The 26357-nt window shown below is 44.6% G+C and overlaps 1 protein-coding gene across 4 annotated transcripts in view; it reads left to right on the top strand.

Annotated features, from left to right (window-relative positions):
* The window catches only part of MIB2 (MIB E3 ubiquitin protein ligase 2), a 54314-nt gene that overhangs the window by 11866 nt on the left and 16091 nt on the right, over positions 1 to 26357 (top strand). Inside the window, exons 2-10 of one of the 4 annotated variants that reach the window (XM_059866923.1) lie at positions 332 to 655; positions 1240 to 1411; positions 13028 to 13134; positions 16543 to 16737; positions 17976 to 18118; positions 20549 to 20656; positions 22404 to 22508; positions 23785 to 23947; positions 25855 to 25988. In XM_059866923.1, the coding sequence (XP_059722906.1) occupies positions 409 to 655; positions 1240 to 1411; positions 13028 to 13134; positions 16543 to 16737; positions 17976 to 18118; positions 20549 to 20656; positions 22404 to 22508; positions 23785 to 23947; positions 25855 to 25988 (1374 nt within the window). In that variant the 5' untranslated portion in view covers positions 332 to 408. The other 3 variants (XM_059866924.1, XM_059866925.1, XM_059866926.1) reach the window with 3 other exon arrangements.

Genomic DNA, 26357 nt, shown 5'->3' with positions numbered 1-26357 from the left:
GATTTATCTCAGCAGGTGAGGGTTTTCCTGCAGGCAGACCATTCTGGGTGGGAAATGTGACGTGTGGAGTGGCACCAATCATAAAATACACATTTTTCACAGCGAATAAACAGATTTATCTCCTCAGCAAGTTGGGGTTTTCCTGCAGGCAGGCCATTCTGGGTGGGAAATGTGACGTATGGAGTGGCACCAATCATAAAATACACATTTTTCACAGCGAATAAAACAGATTTATCTCAGCAGATCAGGGTTTTCCTGCAGGCAGGCCATTCTGGGTGGGAAATGTGACGTGTGGAGTGGCACCCCTAAATTGCTGTTGTTGCATTCCCAGGTGTGCTGACCATGCTGAGCCCGCCCATCTCCGAGACCCCTCAGCAGGAGCAGTTTTAGGGTTTGCTGTGCAGCTCCATGGACCTGGACCCCCATGCCAGCATGCAGGTGGGGATGAGGGTAGTGCGTGGAGTGGACTGGAAGTGGGGCAGCCAGGACAGCGGCGAGGGCAACGTGGGCACCGTGGTGGAGATCGGCCGCACGGGCAGCCCCACCACGCCCGACAAGACCGTGGTGGTGCAGTGGGATCAGGGCAACAGGACCAACTACCGCACGGGCTTCCAGGGCGCCTACGACCTGCTGCTCTATGACAACGCCCAGATAGGTGAGTGTCACCTGTCCCGGCCAGATGGTGACACTGGGGGGGTGACAGTCCCGCTTTTTTGGGGCTCCGCAGAGTCCCAGCTGCCAGGGGAGGCGCAGCGCGGAGCAAAAAGGCCGCGGCAGCAGCAGCACGGGCTTGGGGTGGCACTGGGTCACTTTATTTGGTGTTACACTCCCCGAGTCTCAGGGTCCCAGGCAAGGAGCTGGGGGCAAACAGCAGCTTATAAAGCAGGGCAGGTTGTCACAGACATGTTCTATGAAAAATCCTTTCCTTGGGATTCTTCCCTCCTGAGAAGCTGAGAGGCCTCAGGAACAAACTGCAAACAATTCTTACCTGCTGCTGTGGGATGCACCAGGTGGATCTGGGATTGGTCCATGTGGTTGTTTCTAATTAATGGCCAATCCCAGTCCAGCTGCAGTGCTGGAAGGGTCGATCTAAAACCTTGATATTCTCTGGAATTCCTGTGGGTCTCAGCAATCTTTTTCTGGAAGGCTTTGGCATTCTGCAGTGCCGGAAGGGTGGTTATGAAATCTTGCTTTCCCCTGGAATTGCCATGGATCTCCCATTCCCTTCTCCTCCCCCAGGTGTCCGTCACCCCAACATCATCTGTGACTGCTGCAAGAAGCACGGCATCCGCGGCATGAGGTGGAAGTGCAAGCTGTGCTTCGACTACGACCTGTGCACCCAGTGCTACATGAGCAACAAGCACGACCTGGCGCACGCCTTCGAGCGCTACGAGACCGCGCACTCCCAGCCGTGAGTGCTCCCCTCCCTTCCAGAACCTTCCAAACAAAAAATAAAATAGAAGTAGAAAAGAAAAAAGAGATCGAAAGAGCAAACAGGCATGAGGTGGAAGTGCAGGCTGTGCTTTGACCACGACCTGGCGCTCGCCTTCGAGCGCTACGAGACCGCGCACTCCCAGCCGTGAGTGCTCTCCTCCCTTCCAGAACCTTCCAAACAAATGTCAAAATAAAAATAAAATAGAAATAGAAAAGAAAAAAGAGAGAGAAAGAGCAAACAGGCATGAGGTGGAAATGCAAGCTGTGCCTTGACCACGACCTGGTGCTCGCCTTCGAGTGCTGCGAGACCGCGCACTCCCAGCCGTGAGTGCTCCCCTCCCTTCCAGAACCTTCCAAACAGAAAAAATGTCAAAATAAAAATTTAATTAAAATAGAAATAGAAGAGAAAAGAGAGATATAAAGAGCAAACAGGCATGAGGAGGTCGTGCTTTGACCATGACCTGTGCACCCAGTGCTACATGAGCAACAAGCACGACCTGGCGCACGCCTTCGAGCGCTACGAGACCGTGCACTCCCAGCCGTGAGTGCTCCCCTCCCTTCCAGAACCTTCCAAACAAATGTCAAACATTGAAATAAAATAGAAATAGAAAAGAAAAAGAGATAGAAAGAGCAAACAGGCATGAGGTGGAAATGCAGGCTGTGCTTTGACCACGATCTGGCGCTCGCCTTCGAGCGCTACGAGACCGCGCACTCCCAGCTGTGAGTGCTCCCCTCCCTTCCAGAACCTTCCAAACAAATGTTAAAATAGGAATAAAATAGAAATAGAAGAAAAAAAGAGATAGAAAGAGCAAACAGGCATGAGGTGGAAGTGCAGGTTGTGCCTTGACCACGACCTGGCGCTCACCTTCGAGCTCTACGAGACCGCGCACTCCCAGCCGTGAGTGCTCTCCTCCCTTCCAGAACCTTCCAAACAAATGTCAAACATTGAAATAAAATAGAAATAGAAAAGAAAAAGAGATAGAAAGAGCAAACAGGCATGAGGTGGAAGTGCAGGCTGTGCTTTGACCACGACCTGGCGCACGCCTTCGAGCGCTACGAGACCGCGCACTCCCAGCCGTGAGTGCTCCCCTCCCTTCCAGAACCTTCCAAACAGAAAAATGCCAAAATAAAATTAGAAATATAAAAATACAAGAAAAAAAAAGGTAAAAAATCAATTCAAAATTCGCATATAAGTAAAAAACCTGGGTGCCCTGTGTGAGGGAAAGGCAGCTCTGAGCTGGCAGCCCTGCCTCGGGCGCTGCAGATCTTCTCTGAACTGAAATTTCCTGCCTGTGACTCACTGGGGCTCTTGCTCACATCACTCATCTCTCTTTTCTTTTCTCTTCTCTTTTTTTCCCTTCTAAATAAAGTAGACAATAAAACCTTTGGCAGTTCCTTAAGGACAAAAAGAGAAAATCAGAGTATTTTCTTTTTTTTTATTTCTTTCTAAGTCAAGTAGAAGAGAAAACCTTTGGCAGTTCCTTAAGGACAAAGGGAGAAAATCAGACTATTTTCTTTTTTTCCTTCTGAGTAAAGTAGGAGGTAAAACCTTTGGCAGTTCCTAAGGGACAAGAAGAGAAAATCAGAGTGGTTTTTTTTTTTCCTTCTAAGTAAAGTAGAAGGAAAAAGAAAAGAAAAAAGAAGAGAAAATCAGAGTATTTTCTTTTTTGCCTTCTAAATAAAGTAGAAGATAAAACTTTTGGCAATTCCTTAAGGACAAAGATAGAAAATCAAAGTATTTTCTTATATTTTTTTTTCTTTCTAAACAAAGTAGAAGAGGAAACCTTTGGTTGTTCTTTTAGGACAAAGACAGAAAATCAGAGTATTTTCTATTTTTCCTTCTAAGTAAGGTAGAAGATAAAACCTTTGGCAGTTCCTTAGGGACAAGAAGAGAAAATCAGAGTATTTTCTATTTTCCCTTCTAAGTAAGGTAGAAGATAAAACCTTTGGTTGTTCCTTAGGGACAAAGGCAGAAAATCTGAGTATTTTCTATTTTCCCTTCTAAGTAGGGTAGAAGATAAAACCTTTGGCAGTTCCTTAGGGACAAAGGGAGAAAATCCGAGGGTTCAGAAGTCAGTGGTAGGTGCTGTGTGGATTTGGGGTTTTGCTGTGGGTTCCAGGGTTCTCCCTGGCAGGGCTGGGGATCCTTTGGTCCTTCCCAATTCTCTGCTCTGCCCGAGCCAGCCCTGCCTGCTGAGCCCTCCCAGGTCAGGATTAGGGGTTTAACCCAGATTTAGGGGATTTAATCCAGGATTAGGGGATTTAACCCAGACAGGCCCTCGGAGGGTTCCAGTCAGTCTCTAAAGAACCTTTACCTGCAGAGCTATTTCAGCTCCCAAATCACCTGAGCTTGAATTTAGGGGACAGGAAGGGCTGATTTTTTTTGAGGTAATCTCTTCCTGACCTCCTAATTTGGTATTTCTTATTGTTATTTTTATTTATTTTATTATTGCTTAGATCACTCATCTCTTCTTTTCTTTTCTCTTCTTTTTTTTCCTTCTAAATAAAGTAGAAGAAAAAATCTTTGGCAGTTCCTTAAGGGCAAAAAGAGAAAACCAAAATTTTCATTATATTTCTATAATATAATTTTATATATTTATATATTTATATAAATAAATATATTTCTATATTTAGATAAATTATGTTTATCTAATATAATTTTATTATATTTATATAAGTTATTATTTTTTATTTCTTTTTTTGTTTTTCCTTCTAAATAAAGTAGAAGAGAAAACCTTTGGCAGTTCCTTAAGGGCAAAAAGAGAAAACAAAATTTTTATTATATTGATATAATATAATTTCATATATTTATATAAATAAAATATACTTACATATTTTGATAAATTATGTTTATCTAATATAATTTTATTATATTTAGATAATTATTATTATTTTTATTTCTCTCTTTTTTCTTTTATCTTCTTTTTTTTTTCCTTCTAAATAAAGTAGAAGATAAAAACTTTGGCAGTTCCTTAAGGACAAAAAGAGAAAAACAAAATTTTTATTATATTTATAAAATATAATTTTATATACTTACATATTATATAAATAAAATATACTTATATATTTCGATCACTTATATAAATATAATATAATTTTATTATATTTAGATAATTATTATTATTTTTATTTCTCTCTTTTTTCTTTGATCTTCTTTTTTTTTCCTTCTAAATAAAGTAGAAGAAAAAATCTTTGGCAGTTCCTTAAGGGCAAAAAGAGAAAACCAAAATTTTTATTATATTTATATCATAAATATAATAAATAATCCAAATTACACAAGGGAAGGCCCAGTATGAAAATCAACCTTGGTGCTCATGGTTGGGGTTTTTTAGGAGGCACTGACAATTTATCTGGCAAATTATGGGGTGTTTTTTTTTCCCTAAAGTAAAATACAAATCCATTCATAGATTAAAAAAAGAATAAATCCATATTAATGAATTCATTTGATTCCAAATACTCCTCCCCCAAATTCATTTGATTCCAAACATTCCTGACCCAAATTTATTTGATTCTAAACACTCCTCACCCAAATTAATTTGATTCCAGACATTCCTCAAATTAATTAGATTCCAGATATTCCTCAGATTAATTTGATTCCAAATATTCCTCACCCAAATTCATTTGATTCCAAATATTCCTCCTCCAAATTTCTGAGCTCAAACTGTCACTGCAGTTTAAAAGAAATAGTTAATAATAGAATAAATATAGTTATAATAATAGTTAATATATTAATATTAATATTAATATTAATATAATAAATTAGTTAATAATAGAATAAATACCTCCTGCTGAGGGGCTTACTAAGTAAATAATACAGATTATTTCTATTTTTGCCCAGAAATCAACCAGCCAGCAGTTGTCACTCAGCTCTCAGAGCCACAGATGGGAGTTTGGATTATTAAAACTGCCCTGACCTAAATCAGAGCACACACTTGTTCCTGGCTCTGGTTTCCAGCTGGGAACTGCACCAGCCAGAGCTGGTTTAAGAATTACAGCTGAAAATAACTGCAATTTCTGTTTTGACTAGAGGATAAAGCACAATGGGAGAAAATATTTGTATTTCTTGTGCTTGATTACACCAAACATTTCCGTGTGCAGCTCGCTGGCTGCTCCAGCTCCACTGTCTGCCAGGAAAAAACAATAAAATAAAAAGCAGGGCTTGTGAAAAACCCGAGAGGTTGTGAGAAAAGGGTGGGGAACAGGCTGGGTAAATTGTTCCACATCTGGAACCAGCCCTGAGCAGGTGAGCCAAGCAAAACTTGGTGCTGCATGGGACTAGAACAGCAGCAGGATTTGGGTGGGATTGCCTCAGGTTTGGTTCTTTGTCTCAGGTTGGGTTCTTTGTTCAGGTTTGGTTCTTTGTTCAGGTTTGATTCTTTGTCTCAGGTTTGGTTCTTTGTTCAGGTTTGGTTCTTTGTTCAGGTTTGATTCTTTGTCTCAAGTTTGATTATTTGTCTCAGGTTTGGTTCTTTGTTCAGGTTGGGTTCTTTGTTCAGGTTTGATTCTTTGTCTCAGGTTTGGTTATTTGTTCAGGTTTGATTCTTTGTCTCAGGTTTGGTTATTTGTCTCAGGTTTGGTTCTTTGTTCAGGTTTGGTTCTTTGTTCAGGTTGGGTTCTTTGTCTCAGGTTTGATTCTTTGTCTCAGGTTTGATTCTTTGTCTCAGGTTTGGTTCTTTGTTCAGGTTTGGTTCTTTGTCTCAGGTTTGATTCTTTGTTCAGGTTTGGTTCTTTGTCTCAGGTTTGATTCTTTGTTCAGGTTTGGTTCTTTGTCTCAGGTTTGATTCTTTGTCTCAGGTTTGATTCTTTGTTCAGGTTTGATTCTTTGTCTCAGGTGTGGTTCTTTGTTCAGGTTTGGTTCTTTGTCTCAGGTCTGGTTCTTTGTCTCAGGTTTGGTTCTTTGTTCAGGTCTGGTTCTTTGTTCAGGTTGGGTTCTTTGTTCAGGTTTGATTCTTTGTCTCAGGTTTGATTCTTTGTTCAGGTTTGGTTCTTTGTCTCAGGTTTGATTATTTGTTCAGGTTTGATTCTCTGCAGAACTCACCAGAACGTTCCTGACTCTTCCAGCCCTGAGAGGAGCCTGGTGAGCTCTGCTTTGCTGCCCTGCCACAGACTCTGATTTAGCTCCCAGTTACTGAGCACACCTTCAGCACATGGACACAGCAGCCCTGGGAAAGCTCTGCAGGAAAACTCAGCTCCAAGGATGAGAGCTCTCCCACAAGGGCCAGAAAACCCAAACTAAACAGGAAATAAACATAATCATAAATATTTATTCTATTTATATATCATTTATATTTTTATATATTTCTATTTAATATATTTGGGTGAGGAGTATTTGGAATCGAATTGGGTGAGGAGTATTTGGAATTAAATGAGTTTGGGTGAGGAATATTTGGAATCAAATGAATTTGGGTGAGGAATATTTGGAATCAAATGAATTTGGGTGAGGAATGTTTGGAATAAAATGAATTTGGGTGAGGAATGTTTGGAATCAAATGAATTTGGGTGAGGAATATTTGGAATCAAATTAATTTGGGTGAGGAATGTTTGGAATCAAATGAATTCATTAATATGGATTTATTCTTTTTTTTTATCTATGAATGGATTTGTATTTTACTTAGGGGAAATTTTACTTTAGGGAAAAAAGAACATAATTTGCCAGATAAATTGCCTGTGCCTTCTTTGAAAAACCCCAACCATGAGCACCAAGGTGGATTTTCATACTGGGCCTTCCCTTGTGTAATTTGGATTATTCTGTTTCATTTCTAGGACAGGGATTGCAGTTCCCTGACATATTTTATCTTTATCTTTTCTGGAATTGCATGATCCAAACTTCCAAGCAAGAGGAACCTTCACTGAACCAGCTTCAGCTGGATTTTGGGCTGATAATGAACTTTGGAGGGTGATAATGTGACATTTCCCCTCTGTGTGCTCAGTGGTGTTTCTGCATCTCCTCAGTGCAATATTCTGCTTTTAAATGCTCTGTGGGAACAGTTCTGAGTGAAAAACTGTCTGCAGGAACCTCTTTGGTTCCCACTCAGGAGCCTTGGGCTGAAACCTTCCCTGCTGTGGCTTTTCAGAGCAGGATTTGATCCACATGACTTTGGGGGTTACCAAAAAAATCCAGATTTTACTGATAAATTAATGTGTTATAAGGATACAGGTGGTTTTGTCAAGGATGGAGAGGATTGAAAAGGGAAAAATCTGGGTGAAGGCAGCTCCTGAAATAGATTTTGTGATCCAAATTACTTTGGGGTTACCAAAACCCCACAGTTTTTACTGATATAAGGCTGGCTTTGTCAATAAGTGTGTCCTGTCAAGGAAGGAGAGGATTGAAAAGGAAAAAATCTGGGTGAAGGCAGCACCTGAAATAGGTTTCTGTGATCCAAATTACTTTGGGGATACAAAAAAACACTGATAAATTCATGTGTTTTAAGGATACAGCTGGTTTTGTGGATAGATGTGCCTTGTCAGGGATTGAAAAGGAAAAGATCTGGGTGAAGGCAGCTCCTGAAATAGGTTTTTGTGATTGAAATTACTTAAACCAGTGATGAATTAATATGTTATAAGGATACAACTGGTTTTGTCAAGAACTGTGCCTTGTCAAGGAGGGAGAGGATTGAAAAGGAAAAGATCTGGGTGAAGGCAGCTCCTGAAATAGGTTTCTGTGATCCAGATTACTTTGGGGTTACCAAAAAAACCACAGTTTTTACTGATAAAGATGTGTTACAAGGCTGGTTTTGTCAATAACTGTGTCCTGCAATGGAAGGAGAGGCTTGAAAAGGAAAAAATCTGGGTAAAGGCAGTTCCTGAAATAGATTTCTGTGATCCAAATTATTTTGGGGGTTACAAAAAAACCCCCACAGCTTTCACTGATAAATTCATGTGTTTTAAGGATACAGCTGGTTTTGTGGATAAATGTGCCTTGTCAAGGATTGAAAAGGAAAAAATCTGGGTGAAGGCAGCTCCTGAAATAGTTTTATGTGATCCAAATTACTTTGGGAGTTACAAAAAAAAAACACCGATAAATTAATGTGTTTTAAGGATACAACTGGTTTTGTCAATAAGTGTGTCCTGTCAAGGATGGAGAGGATTGAAAAGGAAAAGATCTGGGTGAAGGCAGCTCCTGAAATAGGTTTCTGTGATCCAAATTACTTTGGGGGTTACAAACAAACCACTGATAAATTCATGTGTTATACAGACACAACTGGTTTTGTCAATAAGTGTGTCCTGTCAAGGATGGAGAGGATTGAAAAGGAAAAGATCTGGGTGCAGGCAGCTCCTGAAATAGGTTTTGTGATCCAAATTACTTTGGGGGTTGCAAACAAACCACTGATAAATTCATGTGTTATACAGACACAACTGGTTTTGTCAAGAACTGTGCCTGGTCAAAGATGGAGAGGATTGAAAAGGAAAAGATCTGGCTGAAGGCAGCTCCTGAAATAGGTTTCTGTGGTGCTGATCCCTCTCCAGCTCCCTGTCTTAGCCTGGTTCCTGCTGGAGCAAGCAGCAGCCATCTGTCAGAAGTGCCTCCTTTATCCTCTGCTGGAAGAGTTTCAGGAGAAGCTTTGCTGGAGGATTAGAAAACCTGGAATTTCTTGCACTGAGGTCACTTTTGCCCATAATTCCTGCAAAATCTTTGTGTTTTGGCCTTTCTGGAGGTGGATATTTGTGTGTCCTGGCAGGGATGTGGGTTTGTGTCTCCCATGAGTTGAAAATCTGGTTTAGAGCTGTGCCTTTGTGAAGGGATGAATGTGATATTTATGGGCTGCCACCTTCCAGGGTGCTGCCCTTCCCTTGCTGTTTCCTTAATTGTGATTATTTCTTCAGATAAGAACTTTGTGCAGCAGAAAAATCCCACAAAACACATAAACCATGCCTGGTGTGAAGGAGCTCTCCTTGCTGCTGCCAATTTAAATTAGTTTTTGTTTAAATTTCTCCAGATCAGTCAGTTTGGAAGGATGAATGTGATATTTATGGGCTGCCACCTTCCAGGGTGCTGCCCTTCCCTTCTGCTTCCTGCTCCTCTTAATTGTGATTATTTCTTCAGCTAAGAACTTTGTGCAGCAGAAAAATCCCACTGAACACATCAGCCACGTGATGTGGAGTGGTGTGAAGGAGCTCTCCTTGCTGCTGCCAATTTAAATTAGTTTTTGTTTGAATTTCTGCAGACCAGTGGATCTGGATCTCCCATCCCTCTCCTCAAAGCAGGGGTGATGCTGCTGTTCCAGATGCAGCTCAGGGATGTCAAAACCCAAACCAGCAGCTCAGAGAAGCTTGAGCAAGCAGAGCATCCCCGGGGGGGGTTCCCAGCCTGCTGGAGAGAGCCATAACTTCATTCTGGGCACTTCATGCTCCCAAGTGCTTCTGGGCTCTGCAGTAATTTAATATCCTTGGAATTTGTGGGGCAGAAGTGGCTGCAGACTTGTGCTGTCAGAATTAAATTTGTTATTAAAGGCAGGACCACGGTGATTAAATTTATCCCTGGGGTATTTTTGCATCACACTGGGTAACTTTGGTTGTTATCCAATATTTGGAGCAAAACATTGAATTCAATGAAAATCTTTGGCTGAGGAGATGTGGTGCCTGCATCACCCTTTGGAGCTGGGTGGTTTTAGGCAGGGTCAGGATTTTGGAGAGGCTGGGGAAGGAGGGCACTTCTGGCCCCAGAATTTCAGCAGGACAGGAGGTGGAGTTTCTTACACTTTCCTTTTTTAAGGAAACTCAGCTTTCTAAATTGATCAGCTCTGTTGTTTTGGTCTCCGTGCACAAATTTCAGAGGAGGTGGCAGGTTCATGTGAGAGTGTAGAGCTGGGGAATGACTGCTGTTACATGATAATCCAAAAAGGGAACTTCTGCCAAGAATAGAAGGAGGGCTGGATATTTTGCTATTTAAACATCTTAAGCTCAGCTTGGTGCTTTATTTTACTGTCACTAAGAATCTTTGCATTGAATCCCATCCCTTGTGAGGGAAGGCTTGGGGAGGGACAATTATATTTTTATCACTTTGTCTCAGGGCTTGGCTCAGACCTCTTTGATAAATTATTAGAAAAACATTGAACAAAATGCAATGAAAACATCCAGGCTGTTTCAGGGGCTGTACCCAGATCCAGGCTGGTTTTTGAAGCCAGTCTCCAGTGCCTGACAGTGCAATAAAATAAATGCTGAGCAGTGGCTCTTCATAGCTGAGCCTTTCCCTCCACTGCCATTATCTCCTTTCATAACAATATCCAGCCTTGATGGTGCTTAAAGCAAACAAAATCTCAACCCTCCAAACACAGGGCCTTCACTTTGCTCCTGCTGAGCTCCAGCCTGGCTAATTAACGAATATTAATTATTAGTGATCATAAGAGCAAGGCATAAATGGTCCCTCCCTCTTTTGAAACCCACAGGGTTGTAAACCACAGGTGGGAGATCTGCTAGCAGGGTGAGAAAAGTAAAACACTTCAACATTTGCTGGATAAGTAAACAGTTCAAGCCTAAGCTTTTTATCCTGCTGAGTCTCCACCTTCCCTCTGGAGGCATTAGAGGGAAAAGAAATGCTCTGAGGTCAGCCCTACCCCCAGGAAGCTTCCCCTCCCCTTGCCCTGTGCAGCAGCTGCTGAACTTGGGCTGCCCTGTCTGGGCTGGGGCTTGCCAAGAGCCTGTCTGGCTCCAGGGGCATGGATTGGGGCACCTGGGAAAGGGACTGTGCCCTGAAAAGGGATTGAGCCCTGAAAAGGGATTGAACCCTGAAAAGGGATTGAACCTGGAAAAGGGATTGAACCCTGAAAAGGGATTGAACCTGGAAAAGGGACTGTGCCCTGAAAAGGGATTGAACCTGGAAAAGGGATTGAACCCGGAAAAGGGATTGAACCTGGAAAAGGGATTGAACCTGGAAAAGGGATTGAACCCTGAAAAGGGATTGAACCTGGAACAGGGATTGAACCTGGAAAAGGGATTGTATCCTGGCTGAGCAGCCAGGCAGGAACCTGTGGATTTTGGTGACTGATGAGAAGCCTTTTTGGATTGTACCCTGGCTGAGCAGCTAGGCAGGAACCTGTGGATTGTGGATTTTGGTGACTGATGAGAAGAAGCCTTTGTGGATTGTACCCCAAGTGAGCAGCCAGGCAGTCCCCGTGGATTTTGGTGGCTTGGTGGATTGTACCCTGCAAAGGGGTTGCACCTTGGGTGAACAGCCAGGCAGGAACCTGTGGATTGTGGATTTTGGTGACTGATGAGAAGCCTTTGTAGCCTGAAAAAGGATTGTACTCTGGCTGAGCAGCCAGGCAGGAACCTGTGGGTTTTGGATTTTGATGACTGATGAGAAGAAGCCTCTGTGGATTGTGCCCTGAGTGAACAACCAGGCAGTCCCTGTGGATTGTGGATTTTGGTGACTGATGAGAAGCCTTTGTAGACTGTAGAAAAGGGATTGTACCCTGGCTGAGCAGCCAGGCAGGAGCCTGTGGGTTTGGTGACTGTTGAGAAGGCTTTGTGATTGTACCTTGAAAAGGGACTGTACCCTGGCTGAGCAGCCAGGCTGTCCCCGTGGATTGTGGATTTTGCTGACTGTTGAGAAGCCTTTGTAGACTGTAGCCTGAAAAAGGACTGTACCCTGGCTGAGGAGCCAGGCAGGAGCCTGTGGGTTTTGGTGGCTTGGTGGCTGATGAGCTTTGTGCACTGTACCCTGGCTGAAGCATTATTTTGGTGGCTGATGAGCAGGCTTTGTGGACTGTACCCTGGCTGAACCCTTTTGGTGGTTGATCAGCAGGCTTTGTGGACTGTACCCTGGCTGAAGCATTATTTTGGTGGCTGATGAGCAGGCTTTGTGCACTGTACCCTGGCTGAAGCATTTTGGTGGCTGATGAGAAGCCCTTGTGGACTGTACCCTGGCTGAGCAGCCAGGCAGTCCCCGTGGATTTTGGTGGCTGGGTGGCTGATGAGAAGCCCTTGTGGACTGTACCCTGGCTGAAGCATTATTTTGGTGGCTTGGTGGCTGATGAGAAGCCCTTGTGGACTGTACCCTGGCTGAGCCCTTATTTTGGTGGCTGATGAGCAGGCTTTGTGGACTGTACCCTGGCTGAGCCCTTTTGGTGGCTGATGAGCAGGCTTTGTGCACTGTACCCTGGCTGAAGCATTATTTTGGTGGCTGATGAGCAGGCTTTGTGGACTGTACCTGGCTGAACCCTTTTGGTGGCTGATGAGCAGGCTTTGTGGACTGTACCCTGGCTGAACCCTTTTGGTGGCCGATGAGCAGGCTCGGTGGCAGCCTGGGCACAGCAGAGAGGCTGTGTGTGTGATACCATGGGCATTGGGAGCTGCTTTAACAGGACATCAGAGCCCCTGTTCACCATCTCGTGGGTACCTCTGTCCTTCTCCCTGCGCTGGGGGAGCAGGGCAGGGCTGGGGGAGCCTGGAATGTTCCAGAATTCCCAGCCCTGCTGCTCTGCCTGCAGAGCTCCATCCCTGCCTCCCTGCAGGGCCATCCCAGAACTGTCACTGCCCTGCAGGGAGGGGTGTCCTGGTGGGACAGCCCTGATGGAGCAGAGCTGTGGCACTTCTGGAACACCAACAAACTCATTTTATTATTTTTTTTCTTCCTCTGGTTTTGTTTTTGCAGGGTCCTCGTGAGCCCTCGGCAGAATCTGACTCGCATCACCCTGAAAGGGACTTTCCAGGGGGCCAAGGTGGTCCGAGGGCCCGACTGGGAGTGGGGCAACCAGGATGGTAAGCTGCTGCTGGGATGGCCTGGAGAATGTGATTTTTTATAGATATTTTTTAAAAATATTTTAAATATATATAAATATTATTTTAAACATTTAATTTTTTATTTAATTATTATTTTTATTTAATTATTTATTTTAAATATTTAATTTTAAAATATATTTTTATTTTATAGTTTATATTTTAATTTATTTTTAATTTAATTTTCTTAATTTTTAAATTTTTAATTTAATTTTTATTTTATTTTTGTTTATATTTATATTTTCATTTTAATTTATATTTATATCTATATAGTACCTTTTAACTTTATATTTTATTTTTTCATTTTCATCTATATTTTATATTTATATATTCCATTTTATTTTCATTTTTATTCTTAATTTTAATTCATATTTTATATTTATTTCTATATTTTATATTTTAAATTTTAATTTTTATCTATATTTTAAATTCTATTTATATTTTGTATTTATCGGTCATAGTTATAGTTATAATCATAATTTCATATTTATATTTATATTTATATTTATAGGTATATTTATATCATAAATATAATAAATAATCCAAATTACACAAGGGAAGCCCCGGTATGAAAATCCACCTTGGTGCTCATGGTTGGGGTTTTTTAGGAGGCACTGACAATTTATCTGGCAAATTATGGGGGTTTTTTTTCCCCTAAAGTAAAATTTCCCTAAAGTAAAATACAAATCCATTCATAGATAAAAAAAAAAGAATAAATCCATATTAATAAATTCATTTGATTCCAAATATTCCTCACCCAAATATAATAAATAGAAATATATATATAAATAAATGATATATAAATATAATAAATATTTATTATTATTTTTATTTCTTGTTTAGTTTGGATTTTCTGGCTCTTGTGGGAAAGGCTCTCATCCTTGGTTTTTAAACTGATTTTGGGGTGTATTCTGCAGGAATTGAACCCTTCAGGCTGAAAAAGAAATGGGACAAAAATGGTTTTTAAACTGATTTTGGGGTGCAGTGCCTGTCCTGCTCTGTGTAGGAATTGAATCTTTCAGGCTGAAAATGCAATGACACAAAAATATTTTTTTAAACTGATTTTGGGGTGTATTCTATAGGAATTGAAACCTTCAGGCTGAGACTGCAATGGGACAAAAATGGTTTTTTTAACTGATTTTGGGTGTAATTCCTGTTCTGCTCTCTGCAGGAATTGAATCTTTCAGGCTGAAAATGCAATGACACAAAAATGTTTTTTTAAACTGATTTTGGGGTGTATTCTGTAGGAATTGAAACCTTCAGGCTGAGACTGCAATGGGACAAAAATGGGTTTTAAACTGATTTTGGGGTGTATTCTATAGGAATTGAAACCTTCAGGCTGAGACTGCAGTGGGACAAAAATGTTTTTTTTAACTGATTTTGGGGTGTAATTCCTGTCCTGCTCTCTGCAGGAATTGAATCTTTCAGGCTGAAAATGCAATGACACAAAAATATTTTTTTAAACTGATTTTGGGGTGTATTCTATAGGAATTGAAACCTTCAGGCTGAGACTGCAGTGGGACAAAAATGGTTTTTTAACTGATTTTGGGGTGTAATTCCTGTCCCCAGGTCAGTGACAGCAATTCCTGTGTGCAGCTCCAGGGCTGAGGGATTTTCCTGCCCCTTTGCCCCGGAGCCCTGCCCACACCCTGGGATGTTTACAGCTCCTTTTGGCCCTGATTAATTCAGTCAGAAGTTCAAAGGTTTCAGAGCTGACTCTGCCCTTTATTGCAGCTCGGGGTTCAGTGCAGGATGTGGATCCTGGCAGGGTCTGAGGGTAAATCAGCTTATTCTCCATGCAGCTCATCCATCCTCTGGAGATCAGCATTTGCATGTCTGAGCCTGGTGCTGCTGGCCTGAGAGCAGCTCCACGAGCAGCAGCAGTGAGAGGAACCCTGAATCCACCCCTCAGCTGCTGGGAAACAAGAAATTAGGAATTTAATTTCTTTAAATGGGATAACTGAATCTGAAATTAAACAGAATTTAAATGGGATAAGCCCGAATTTCACTGGATAACTGTAGCTCCAGCACTGGTTCTGGATAAATCTGGGTAAATCATTTAAATATCTCCCTGGGAGTGAAAAATAAGCTGTTAAGATGCACGTTGCAAGAATTCTGGCTCTGGTTTTGGGGGAGCTGCCCCAGCCACGGTCTTGTCATGAGTGGAGCTGCCAGCAAAACCCAAAAACCTTTTGCATTGTGCTGCTAAATGAGGATTCAGCTCCTTCAGGCTGTTGGGTTTCGGGACTCTGCACAACCAGAAGCTCCTCAATGAGACAGATCTTGTTTGGAGGAGTCCTGGGGAGGTGCTGGGACTTGCCCAAACTGGGAATCTGCAAACCCTGGTTGCCTTCACTGTGCTGTCTCCTGGATCCGAGCATGTCCCAGTGCCAGACCCACCTCCCCACATCCATCCTCCTCTTCTGGAGCCTTCAACCTCCTTGCTTGAGGAAAACTGAATTTATGTGATGTTCCTCCACCTGGATGGGGCTGGGGAGAGATTTAAAGATGCTGGCTGGATTTTTAGCACTTGGATCTTGGATCTTGCACATGGATGGGGTTGGGGAGAGATTTAAAGATCCTGGGTGGATTTTTAACACTTGCATCTTGGATCTTGCACATGGATGGGGTTGGGGAGAGATTTAAAGATCCAGAGTGGATTTTTATTACTTGGATCCTGGATCTTGCAGCACATGGATGGGATTGGAGAGATTTAAAGATCCTGAGTAGATCTTGCAGCACCTAGATGGTGTTGGGGAGAGATTTAAAGATCCTGAGTAGATCTTGCAGCACCTAGATGGTGTTGGGGAGAGATTTAAAGATCCTGGGTGGATCTTTAGCACTTGGATCTTGCACATGAATGGAGTTGGGAGAGATTTAAAGATCCTGGGTGGATTTTTAGCTCTTGGATCTTGCACATGGATGGGGTTGGAGAGATTTAAAGATCCTGGGTGGCTCTCTAGCACTTGGATCTTGCACATGGATGGGGTTGGGGAGGGATTTAAAGATCCTGTGTGGCTCTCTAGCACTTGGATCCTGGATCTTGTAGCACATGGGTGTGGTTGGGGAGAGATTTGGAGATCCTGTGTGGCTCTCTAGCACTTGGATCCTGGATCTTGCAGCACATGGGTGTGGTTGGGGAGAGATTTGAAGATCCTGGGTGGCTCTTTAGCTCTTGGATCCTGAGCCTTGCAGCACTGCTGAGTATTTTTGTTGCCACAGTGTGGTGCCGTGACACCACGTGTGTATTCCCCGACTAGGCCATGCTCTTCCAACCAGGAATCCCCCACGGAATCATTCCAGAACTTCAACACAGAGATTGCCTCCTCATCACTCAAAATGAGTTGTCTGATGCTCCAGTTTTCCTGATTTGCATTTCTTTCCCCCCAGGGGGTGAGGGGAAGACGGGCCGCGTGGTCGATATCCGGGGCTGGGACGTGGAGACCGGCCGCAGCGTGGCCAGCGTCACCTGGGCAGACGGAACCACCAACGTCTACAGGGTGGGCCACAAGGGAAAAGTGGACCTCAAATGTACTGTGGAGGCTTCTGGGGGCTTCTACTACAAGGAGCACCTCCCAAAATTAGGTGGGTTTGGAGACAGATCTTTGCCAAGCCAAGTCTTTGTTGAGGAGTTGTGATTCAGGCGGCCGTTGGCGCTGGAGCCATTTTTTTGTTTGGAAGGCATAAAACCACAAAATCACCTCCTGGTTTTTAAAGTGCCCACATAATGAGCATCATTTGAGAGAGTTTGGTTTGTGTGTGAACATCCTGCTTGGTCTCAGAGTGATTGATGAAGTAGCTGGGATTTTCAGTGTTCTATCCCAAGGAATGCAGCCTCTGCTGGAGGTGCAGGAAATTCCCACTCTGCCACAGAGAACCAAACTTTCCTCACTTTTGTTACATTTGTCAATCCAAAGCTTTTCATTCTTCAGGCAAGCTGGTGTCCGCTGTGCTTTTAGAGAGCAAACACTCCCCTGGTGGAGCCAAAAGTGTGTTCAGAGGGGGACTTGGGAGGATGGAAGAGCCAAAAATGAGAAAAAGTGATGGGAAAAGGTGATGTCTGCACTGGCAACTTGCTCAATCCCCCTTTCCTCTTAAATCCAAGGCAACTCCTCGTGCTTTTGGACTTGAAGCTTCTTTTTACCCAGCTGTAATTTGGCTGTGGGGTTGTTTTTCTTTTAATGAGGTGCAGGACCATCTGTGGCTCCCCTGAAGGAAACCAGAGGGGTCTGTTCTGGTGTTTGCAGTAGCAGCAGAATCAGGGCTTTTATCAGATTCAACTTTTCAGGTGGATTTTACCAGCCCTTCTCAAATTTTCCTCTCCCTGAACACCTTGGCAAGAGCATGAGGGGAGGGAAAGGTTGGATGAGGAGCTTAATTCCAGGGGAATGGAGGCCTGGGATGGGTGGGAGGGTAAGGAACTCCTCAGAGTGAATTCTGTGCCTGCCTGTGGGGGAGGAGAACTAATTTTGGGTGCTGTGTGGGCACGTCTGAACAGCAGCTGTGGATGAGTGGATTGCTCAGAACAGCTCCTGGTGTCAGCCACGGCCTGAGAGGCATTCAGAGGGACAAAGTGGCTCTTGTTTGATTGATATAGTGTAATTATAATAGAGTTGTAATTGTGATAGAATGTAATTATTAATGTAATTAGGGTTAAATCCTGATTTCTCTGCTGCCCTACAGAGTGTATGGGGCATGGAAAGGGATTTGCACCATTCTGCCCCAATTAATGTTAATTTTCAGCCCTTGTGAGGGAGCCAGGGGGCAGCCAGGGTGTGTGGGTGCACCCTGCATGCCCTGGGTGCTGTCCTTGCTGTCCCCAGGGAAGCCAGCTGAGCTGCAGAGGAAGGAGAGCACAGACAGACATCCCTTCCAGCACGGGGACAAGGTGAAGTGCCTGCTGGACATCGACATCCTGCGGGAGATGCAGGAGGGCCACGGGGGCTGGAATCCCAAAATGGCTGAGGTGAGTCCCTGGGGGCTGCCTGGCTGCAATTCCAGCCTCTCCCTCCTCCTGCCCTGCTCAGGAATGTTGCACTGTTCACAGGGGTCCCAGGGTGAGGGAAGAGATGAGAAAGTTGACTCCATGTTCAGAAGGCTGATTTATTATTTTATGATTTATGTTATGTTAAAACTATACTAAAAGGATGGAAGAAAGGATTTCAGCAGAAGGCTGGCTAAGAATAGAAAAGGAATGATAACAAAGGTTTGTCTCTGACTGAGACAGTCTGGGCAGCTGGGCTGGGATTGGCCATTAATTAGAAACAACCAGGTGAGACCAATCCCAGATCCACCTGGTGCATCCCACAGCAGCAAAGAATTGTTTGCAGTTTGTTCCTGAGGCCCCTCAGCTCCTCAGGAGGGAAAAATCCTAAGGAATGGATTTTCCATAGAACATGTTGGTGACATAGGACGTTACCAGGACATCTCTGTGTGACCTTAGAGCTGAACTGAGTCACAAATGCAGATTTTTTAGTGATAGGACGCTGGAGTCAGAGTTATTTTTAGGCTCTGTTGGATGAAAATGGCCTTGTGGATCTCTGCAAAAGTCTTGGAAGCAAAAAAAAAAAACCACCAAAACAGTCTGGTTTATTTGTTTGTTTTTAAATGAGCCAGGAGTCTTTTCTTTGCTGTTCTGGATCCATTCCTTGTTTGGCTGTGCATTACTGGTAATTCAAGTTTGTGTTTTGTCAACACTGGGCTCTGTCCTTGACCAGGGATCAAATTTCTCAGCCCAGATCATATTTTTGGAGCTTAGTCTTGCCTTTAAATTGAAGAGCCATCAGTCTGCTGTCACCTGTTGTTTTAAAAAACCCCAGAGAGTGGAGGAAATAAAGATAGAAATGGCACTTAGTACTGTAAATAGCATGAATAAATACTGTAAAACTTTAAGAGATGTTAAATATCCATCCTGGCCCAGCCTCCCCTGTAGGTGAGGAGACTTTTTGAAACCAGGCTTTAAAATGTCAAGGCAAATTCTGTTATTTCAGTTTCAATGTGGAAATCTTTTCACTGAAACCTTTTAACTGAAATCTTTTAACTTATAACTGAAATCTTTTAACTTTTTTGGGGTTTATTTTTTTTTTTTCACCCTGGCATCTTCTGATGCTGCCAGTGGAGCCATGGGATTTTTAATTCCAGCTCAGGAATGCACCCCCAAAGCAGATTTTGGGTGTTGCTGTGTCTGTTGCTGATTATTAAATCTCTGTGCTCCTGAATTTCTGGTTTTGGGAAGTGCAGGCGTAGAGAGGGACATTAAACAGAGAAACAGGAACCTCTGTCACCTCAGAAATTGGCATTTTTTCCCTCTTTATAAACCATGAGCTGCTCAGGACCTGATTTGGAGCCCTGCCCCACACAAATCTATTTTTATTTGTGTGCTTTGCCCCTTTTCCCCCTCTCAGAGTTTGCCTTGCTGCTGTTTTATAATGCAGAACAACGTTGGGGTCCCTGCCCACCTCTGTCCTTTGGGAAGAGGAGAGGACAATTTGTGCTGCATTTTCCAGCATTTCTGCACTTTGGATTCCTGTCCCCTCCTCCCCCAGCGTGCTGCTCTTTTGGAGGAGCTTTTAGAGGAGCCTTTTCCCTCCTTTTTGGGAAAAAGAATTGTTTGCATCTCATGCAGATACTGGAAAGGCTGGGATTAACAGGGAAATGCAGAATTTGGGGCTCACACGAATTTAGGACTTGGAAATGTTTGGATTAACAGGAAAATGCAGAATTTAGGATTGGGAAATGATGGGATGAATGGGAAATGCAGAATTTAAGACTCACAGGAATTTAGGATTTAGAAATGATGGAATGAATGGGAAAATGAAGAATTTAGGACTCACAGGAATTTAGGACTTGGATTAACAGGAAAATGCAGAATTTAGGATTGGGAAATGATGGGATGAATGGGAAAATGCAGAATTTAGGATTGGGAAATCTGGGATTAACAAGAAAATACAGAATTTAGGGCTCACAGGAATTTAGGATTTAGAAATGATGGGATTAATGGGAAAATGCAGAATTTAGGACTCGCAGGAATTTAGGACTTGGAAATGCTGGGATTAACAGGAAAATGCAGAATTTAGGACTCACAGGAATTTAGGACTTGGAAATGTTTGGATTAATGGAAAAATGCAGAATTTAGGATTGGGAAATGCTGGGATTAATGGGAAAATGCAAAATTTGGGATTCACAGGAATTTAGGACTTGGAAAAGCTGGGATTAACAGGAAAATGCAGAATTTAGGGCTGGAAATGCTGGATTTGTAAGAAAACACAGAATCAAGATTTGGGAGCAGCATGGATGGGAAATGCTGGGTGGTTTTACCTCGGATCCCTTCTGTCCCCACCACGAAACCAGGTGATTTATTGAGGGGCTTTGCCCTGTTTTGTTTTTTGTCCCCAAGTTCATCGGGCAGACGGGGACCGTGCACAGGATCACAGACAGAGGGGACGTGAGGGTCCAGTTCAACAGCGAGACCCGCTGGACCTTCCACCCCGGAGCCCTGACCAAGGTGGGTGCTGGGAGTGCTGCAGGGAGCTCCCTGACCCTGCTGGGTGGGGCTCAGGGTGTCCCTGGAGCTGCTCAGGGTGTCCCTGAACCTGCTGGGTGGGGCTCAGGGTGTCCCTGAACCTGCTCAGGGTGTCCCTGACCCTGCTGGGTGGGGCTCAGGGTGTCCCTGGAGCTGCTCAGGGTGTCCCTGAACCTGCTGGGTGGGGCTCAGGGTGTCCCTGGACCTGCTCAGGGTGTCCCTGAACCTGCTGGGTAGGGCTCAGGGTGTCCCTGAACCTGCTCAGGGTGTCCCTGAACCTGCTCAGGGTGTCCCTGACCCTGCTGGGTGGGGCTCAGGGTGTCCCTGAACCTGCTCAGGGTGTCCCTGAACCTGCTGGGTAGGGATCAGAGTATCCCTGAACCTGCTGGGTGGGGTTCAGGGTATCCCTGGACCTGCTCAGGGTTTCCCTGACCCTGCTGGGTGGGGCTCAGGGTGTCCCTGACCCTGCTCAGGGTGTCCCTGACCCTGCTGGGTGGGGCTCAGGGTGTCCCTGACCCTGCTCAGGGTGTCCCTGACCCTGCTGGGTGGGGCTCAGGGTGTCCCTGAACCTGCTCAGGGTGTCCCTGAACCTGCTGGGTAGGGCTCAGGGTGTCCCTGAACCTGCTCAGGGTGTCCCTGACCCTGCTGGGTGGGGCTTAGGGTGTCCCTGAACCTGCTGGGTGGGGCTCAGGGTGTCCCTGAACCTGCTCAGGGTGTCCCTGACCCTGCTGGGTGGGGCTCAGGGTGTCCCCAGAGGTGCTGAAGGAACACCCTGCTCTTCGAAACACAATTTTAAAACTTTTGTATTTGCCAGCCCTGAAGGTAAACTGCATTTCTTAATTTCAGCTTCCAGTCCCTCATCCTTCTATCCTTCTGCAGCTGCCTTGCCCTTGGGATGAACCTTTTCCCCACATAATTTCCCTTTGATTTTTTTACTTGTTCTTCCTTGTTTTGTGTCTCCATGTTGGTGTTTTTTGCATCTTTGTCTCACTTCTCTTTGATTTCTTCCATGTCTTTAATCCAGCCCTTCTAATTTTGTGGCTGCATTTCTAAAACTCACATCTCTGGCCTTCCCCAGAGGTTCGAGGACTTTGAGAAGTGGATAATTAGAAACTGAGATAATTAGGTGTAGAAGAAGCTGCTGGAAGACCACAAAATTCTGACCTGAGCAAGGTCACAATGCCAAAATCTCCCAGCACCAGTGGAAAATGCAGTGTCAGAATGTTTTGCACAAAATCATTCTGCTCTGAAAAGTGTGTTTGGACACTGCTCCCTTCCTTGCTCAGCGAGCAGAGGGAGCATCTGGCAAACTCCCAGCACAGATCAACCCTGCTTTAAATAACAAACATTTAATTTCCTTATTAGAGTGAATTAAAATCTCCAGTGCCAAGCCAGGTGTAATGAGGAGATGGAACAAGAAAACTTCCACTCTTTATCTGGTATTAATAATGAACCATTTGGAGCAAGAGGAGTTAGGAAACTGTTCCAAATTATTGGAACAACTGTTCCAAGTTATTTCTCTACTTAAATGTGCACTTGGCTTAAAAGAGAATTGATGTTTATTGTCTTGGTAGCTGCATTTATGTTTTGCAATGTGTTTTGACTCAGTGGGTGTCTTGTTTGTTGGGATTTCGGGACTGGGGTGGAGGGGCTGAACACTGTGGATTTTTTGTCTCTGTGTGTGTGTGGCTTCATCCCCCAAAAGCTGATGACTTTCTTTTTCTTGTAGCTCAACACCTTTTGGGTTGGTGATGTGGTCCGGGTGATAGATGATATGGAAACGGTGAAGCGCTTCCAACCTGGTCATGGGGAGTGGACAGATGAGATGGCACCTGTGAGTGTGCTCCAGTTCCAGGACACTCCAGTAACCTCCTGAGCTTCCCCAGGCCCTCAGCACTTTGACATGGGCTTGTCCTCCCCCTCCCAGAATTCCTGCTGGGAAGTCCCTGCCCAGCCCCTGCTGCTGGTGGCTCTCGGTGACGCCGTCGTGGCCGCGGCACCCAAAGGGGACAGGGGGGAATCAACAAAAAGGATTTGGCTGCCACCAGCTCATGGGAGAGGTTTCCATCACCAATGTCCTCTTCTGCCCTCCCTGACTCTCTGGATTGAGGCAGGGAGGTGGAACGATGATCTGACAAGCCCAGTATGGCTAAAATTGGGATGCAGGTTCCTCCAGGAGCAGGTAAAGCCCACAGGAACCATCCCCAGTCCCAGCTGGATCAGTTCCCAGGTTCCTCCAGGAGCAGATAAAGCCCAGAGGAACCATGCCCAGTCCAGAGGAACCATCCCCAGTCCCAGCTGGATCAGTTCCTCAGTCCCAGTGTGATCAGTTCTTCTCAGGTTCCTCCAGGAGCAGTTAAAACCCAGAGGAACCATCCCCAGTCCACAGAAACCATCCCCAGTCCCAGCTGGATCAGTTCCTCAGTCCCAGCTGGATCAGTTCTCCTCAGGTTCCTCCAGGAGCAGTTAGAGCCTGGAGGAACCATCTCCAGTCCAGAGGAACCATCCCCAGTCCCAGCTGGATCAGTTCTCCTCAGGTTCCTCCAGGAGCAGTTAAAGCCCACAGAAACCATCCCCAGTCCACAGGAACCATCCCCAGTCCCAGCTGGATCTCCTCAGGTTCCTCCAGGAGCAGTTAGAGCCCAGAGGAACCATCCCCAGTCCCAGTGTGATCAGTTCTTCTCAGGTTCCTTCAGGAGCAGTTAGAGCCCACAGGAACCATCCCCAGTCCCTGCTGGATCAGTTCTCAGGTTCCTCTAGGAGCCGTTAAAGCCCAGAGGAACCATCCCCAGTCCCAGCTGGATCTCCTCAGGTTCCTCCAGGAGCAGTTAGAGCCCACAGGAACCATCCCCAGTCCCAGCTGGATCAGTTCCTCAGTCCCAGTGTGATCAGTTCTCCTCAGCACCAGCCCTTCCATGGCAAAGCAGTGAGAGAGAAACTGCTGAGAACCTTCTGGTGTCCTCCAAGTGGGAGCTGTCTGTGAGTCTGTCACTTGTCCAGTCCTTCTTTTCACACAGCAGGAGCTGCAGCTTTACAAAAATAAAAATTCAAACCCTGCCTTTGGATCTGGAAATTTTGGCAAAAAATCCTTTTTGATTTTTTCCTTTCAGACCCTGGGGCACATTGGGAAGGTGATCAAGGTCTATGGGGATGGAGATCTGCGAGTGTCAGTGGGGGGACAGTCCTGGACCTTCAACCCTGCCTGCCTGACAGCCTACCAGAGGGAGGAGGAGGCCAACCTGATGACCACGGAGAGTGCCAAGGAACCCAAAAGTGAGGGACAAACCTGGTGCCCCCAGGAGATCTTTGGTCCAGCTCGTTGGGTGGTGGCAAAGTCCAGATGTTCTTCCCTGGATGGAGAATTGAAGTTTGGCTGTGCCTTACTGGGCAAGCAGAGCTGAGCCTGGGGAAATGCAGGATTTGGGACTGGGAAATGCTGGGGTTAATGGGAAATGCAGGATTTGGGACTGGGAAATGCTGGGGTTAATGGGAAATGCAGGATTTGGGACTGGGAAATGATGGGGTTGATGGGAAATGCAGGATTTGGGACTGGGAAATGATGGGAAATGGGAAATGCAGGATTTGGGACTGGGAAATGATGGGGTTAATGGGGAAATGCAGGATTTGGGACTGGGAAATGCTGGGAAATGGGAAATGCAGGATTTGGGACTGGGAAATGATGGGAAGTTGGAAATGCAGGATTTGGGACTGGGAAATGATGGGGTTAATGGGAAATGCAGGATTTGGGACTGGGAAATGCTGGGAAATGGGAGATGCAGGATTTGGGACTGGGAAATGCTGGGGTTAATGGCAAATGCAGGATTTGGGACTGGGAAATGATGGGGTTAATGGGAAATGCAGGATTTGGGACTGGGAAATGATGGGGTTAATGGGAAATGCAGGATTTGGGACTGGGAAATGCTGGGGTTAATGGGAAATGCAGGATTTGGGACTGGGAAATTTTGGGATTAATGGGAAATGCAGGGTTTGGGACTGGGAAATGATGGGGTTAATGGGAAATGCAGGATTTGGGACTGGGAAATGATGGGGTTAATGGGAAATGCAGGATTTGGGACTGGGAAATGCTGGGGTTAATGGGAAATGCAGGATTTGGGACTGGGAAATTTTGGGATTAATGGGAAATGCAGGGTTTGGGACTGGGAAATGATGGGGTTAATGGGAAATGCAGGATTTGGGACTGGGAAGTGCTGGGAAATGGGAAATGCAGGATTTGGGACTGGGAAATGCTGGGGTTAATGGGGAAATGCAGGATTTGGGACTCACTGGAATTTAAGGAGAAAATACAGAATTTAGGAATCACTGGAATTTAGGACTGGGAGATGCTGGGATTAATGGGAAAATGCAGGATTTAGGACTTGGAAATGCTGAGATTAATAAGAAAATAAGAATAAAATTTTGCTGTGATTTACTGGACAAGCAAAGCTGTCCTTGACAGGAAAATAGAGGTTTTAGGACTTGGAAATGCTGGGATTAATGGAGAAATGCAGAATTTAGGATTTGGGAATGCTGGGATTAACAAGGAAATAAGAATAAAACTTTGCTGTGATTTACTGGACAAGCAAAGTTGTCCTTGACAGGAAAATAGAGGTTTTAGGACTTGGAAATGCTGGGATTAATGGGGAAATGCAGGATTTAGATCTCACTGGAATTTAGGACTTGGAAATGCTGGGATTAACGGGAAAATGCAGAATTTAGGACTCAGAATTGCTGAGCACAGTTCTGCCCTAGGTTCAGCATTTGCCTCATCCCTGCAGTGTCTCAGTTCCCTGTTCCATCCTGTCTCCTGATTCTTGTGAAACACTCCCAGGTCTGGAGCTGTTGAGAAATCAACAATTGTTTGGCCTAATCTGCCCTGAAATCGAGTTTGGGATCACATGGTGTCTGGAGGGGAATTTTTTTTTTTGGTGCTTTGCACATCTGCTCAGAATTTTTTTTGTGGCCTGACCATCTTTATTTCCTCTGAGTGTCAGCATCATGTGGGAGAGAGCACAGACCTGCCAGGATTTTTTTTTTTTTGTTTTCCTGCTACAGAAGGATCTGGAACTGTTTGCTCCAATCAGACTTGAGGCAGAACTTGCAAAAATTTTTGGCTTTGCACCTGTGTCCCCTCAAGCACTGAGAGGTGTGGGGTGAGAGGTGCATTTTTGTCTCTTTTTCAGGCACTTTGGTGACTGTCCTGGAGAAGCTGCTGTCCCAGAGGACAGAGTCAGAGCATGCAGGGTGCCTGGTCATTTGTGCAGCCCTCAACAACGCAGCCAAAGTCCGGGAGCTCCTCCAGAAATACCCAGACAAGGCAAGTTTGGAAGACAAAATTGCTTTTTTTTTCCTTTGTTTCTGCTCTTTAGAACATCATCATCAAATTGTGTAGTCAGGCAGGGAAAAGGATGTGAGGAAAACAATAGATTTGTCAGGCTTGGTGATATCTCCCAACAGCTGGAATTTTACTTTGCTGCAATTTCTGCAAGGATTGCAGTTGCTGCAAGGATTAAATTCACAAGTTAAATGTGCATAATTTATCCCTCTAGTTTTTGGCAGTAAATCTGATCTGAATTCCTTACAGCACCCTGGCTTTTCCCAGATTTCCTGCAGCTGTGGAATGAGGGGGAGAGGGGTTTATCCATAGGAAAACAGGAGCAGAAATCAGAGATCTGCTGGAAAAGAA

This window comes from Haemorhous mexicanus, chromosome 23 (assembly GCF_027477595.1).
Source record: "Haemorhous mexicanus isolate bHaeMex1 chromosome 23, bHaeMex1.pri, whole genome shotgun sequence".
In the NCBI taxonomy this organism is placed as follows: domain Eukaryota; kingdom Metazoa; phylum Chordata; class Aves; order Passeriformes; family Fringillidae; genus Haemorhous; species Haemorhous mexicanus.
Note: the sequence above shows the minus strand (reverse complement) of the source record. Positions and strands in the feature narration are given on the sequence as shown.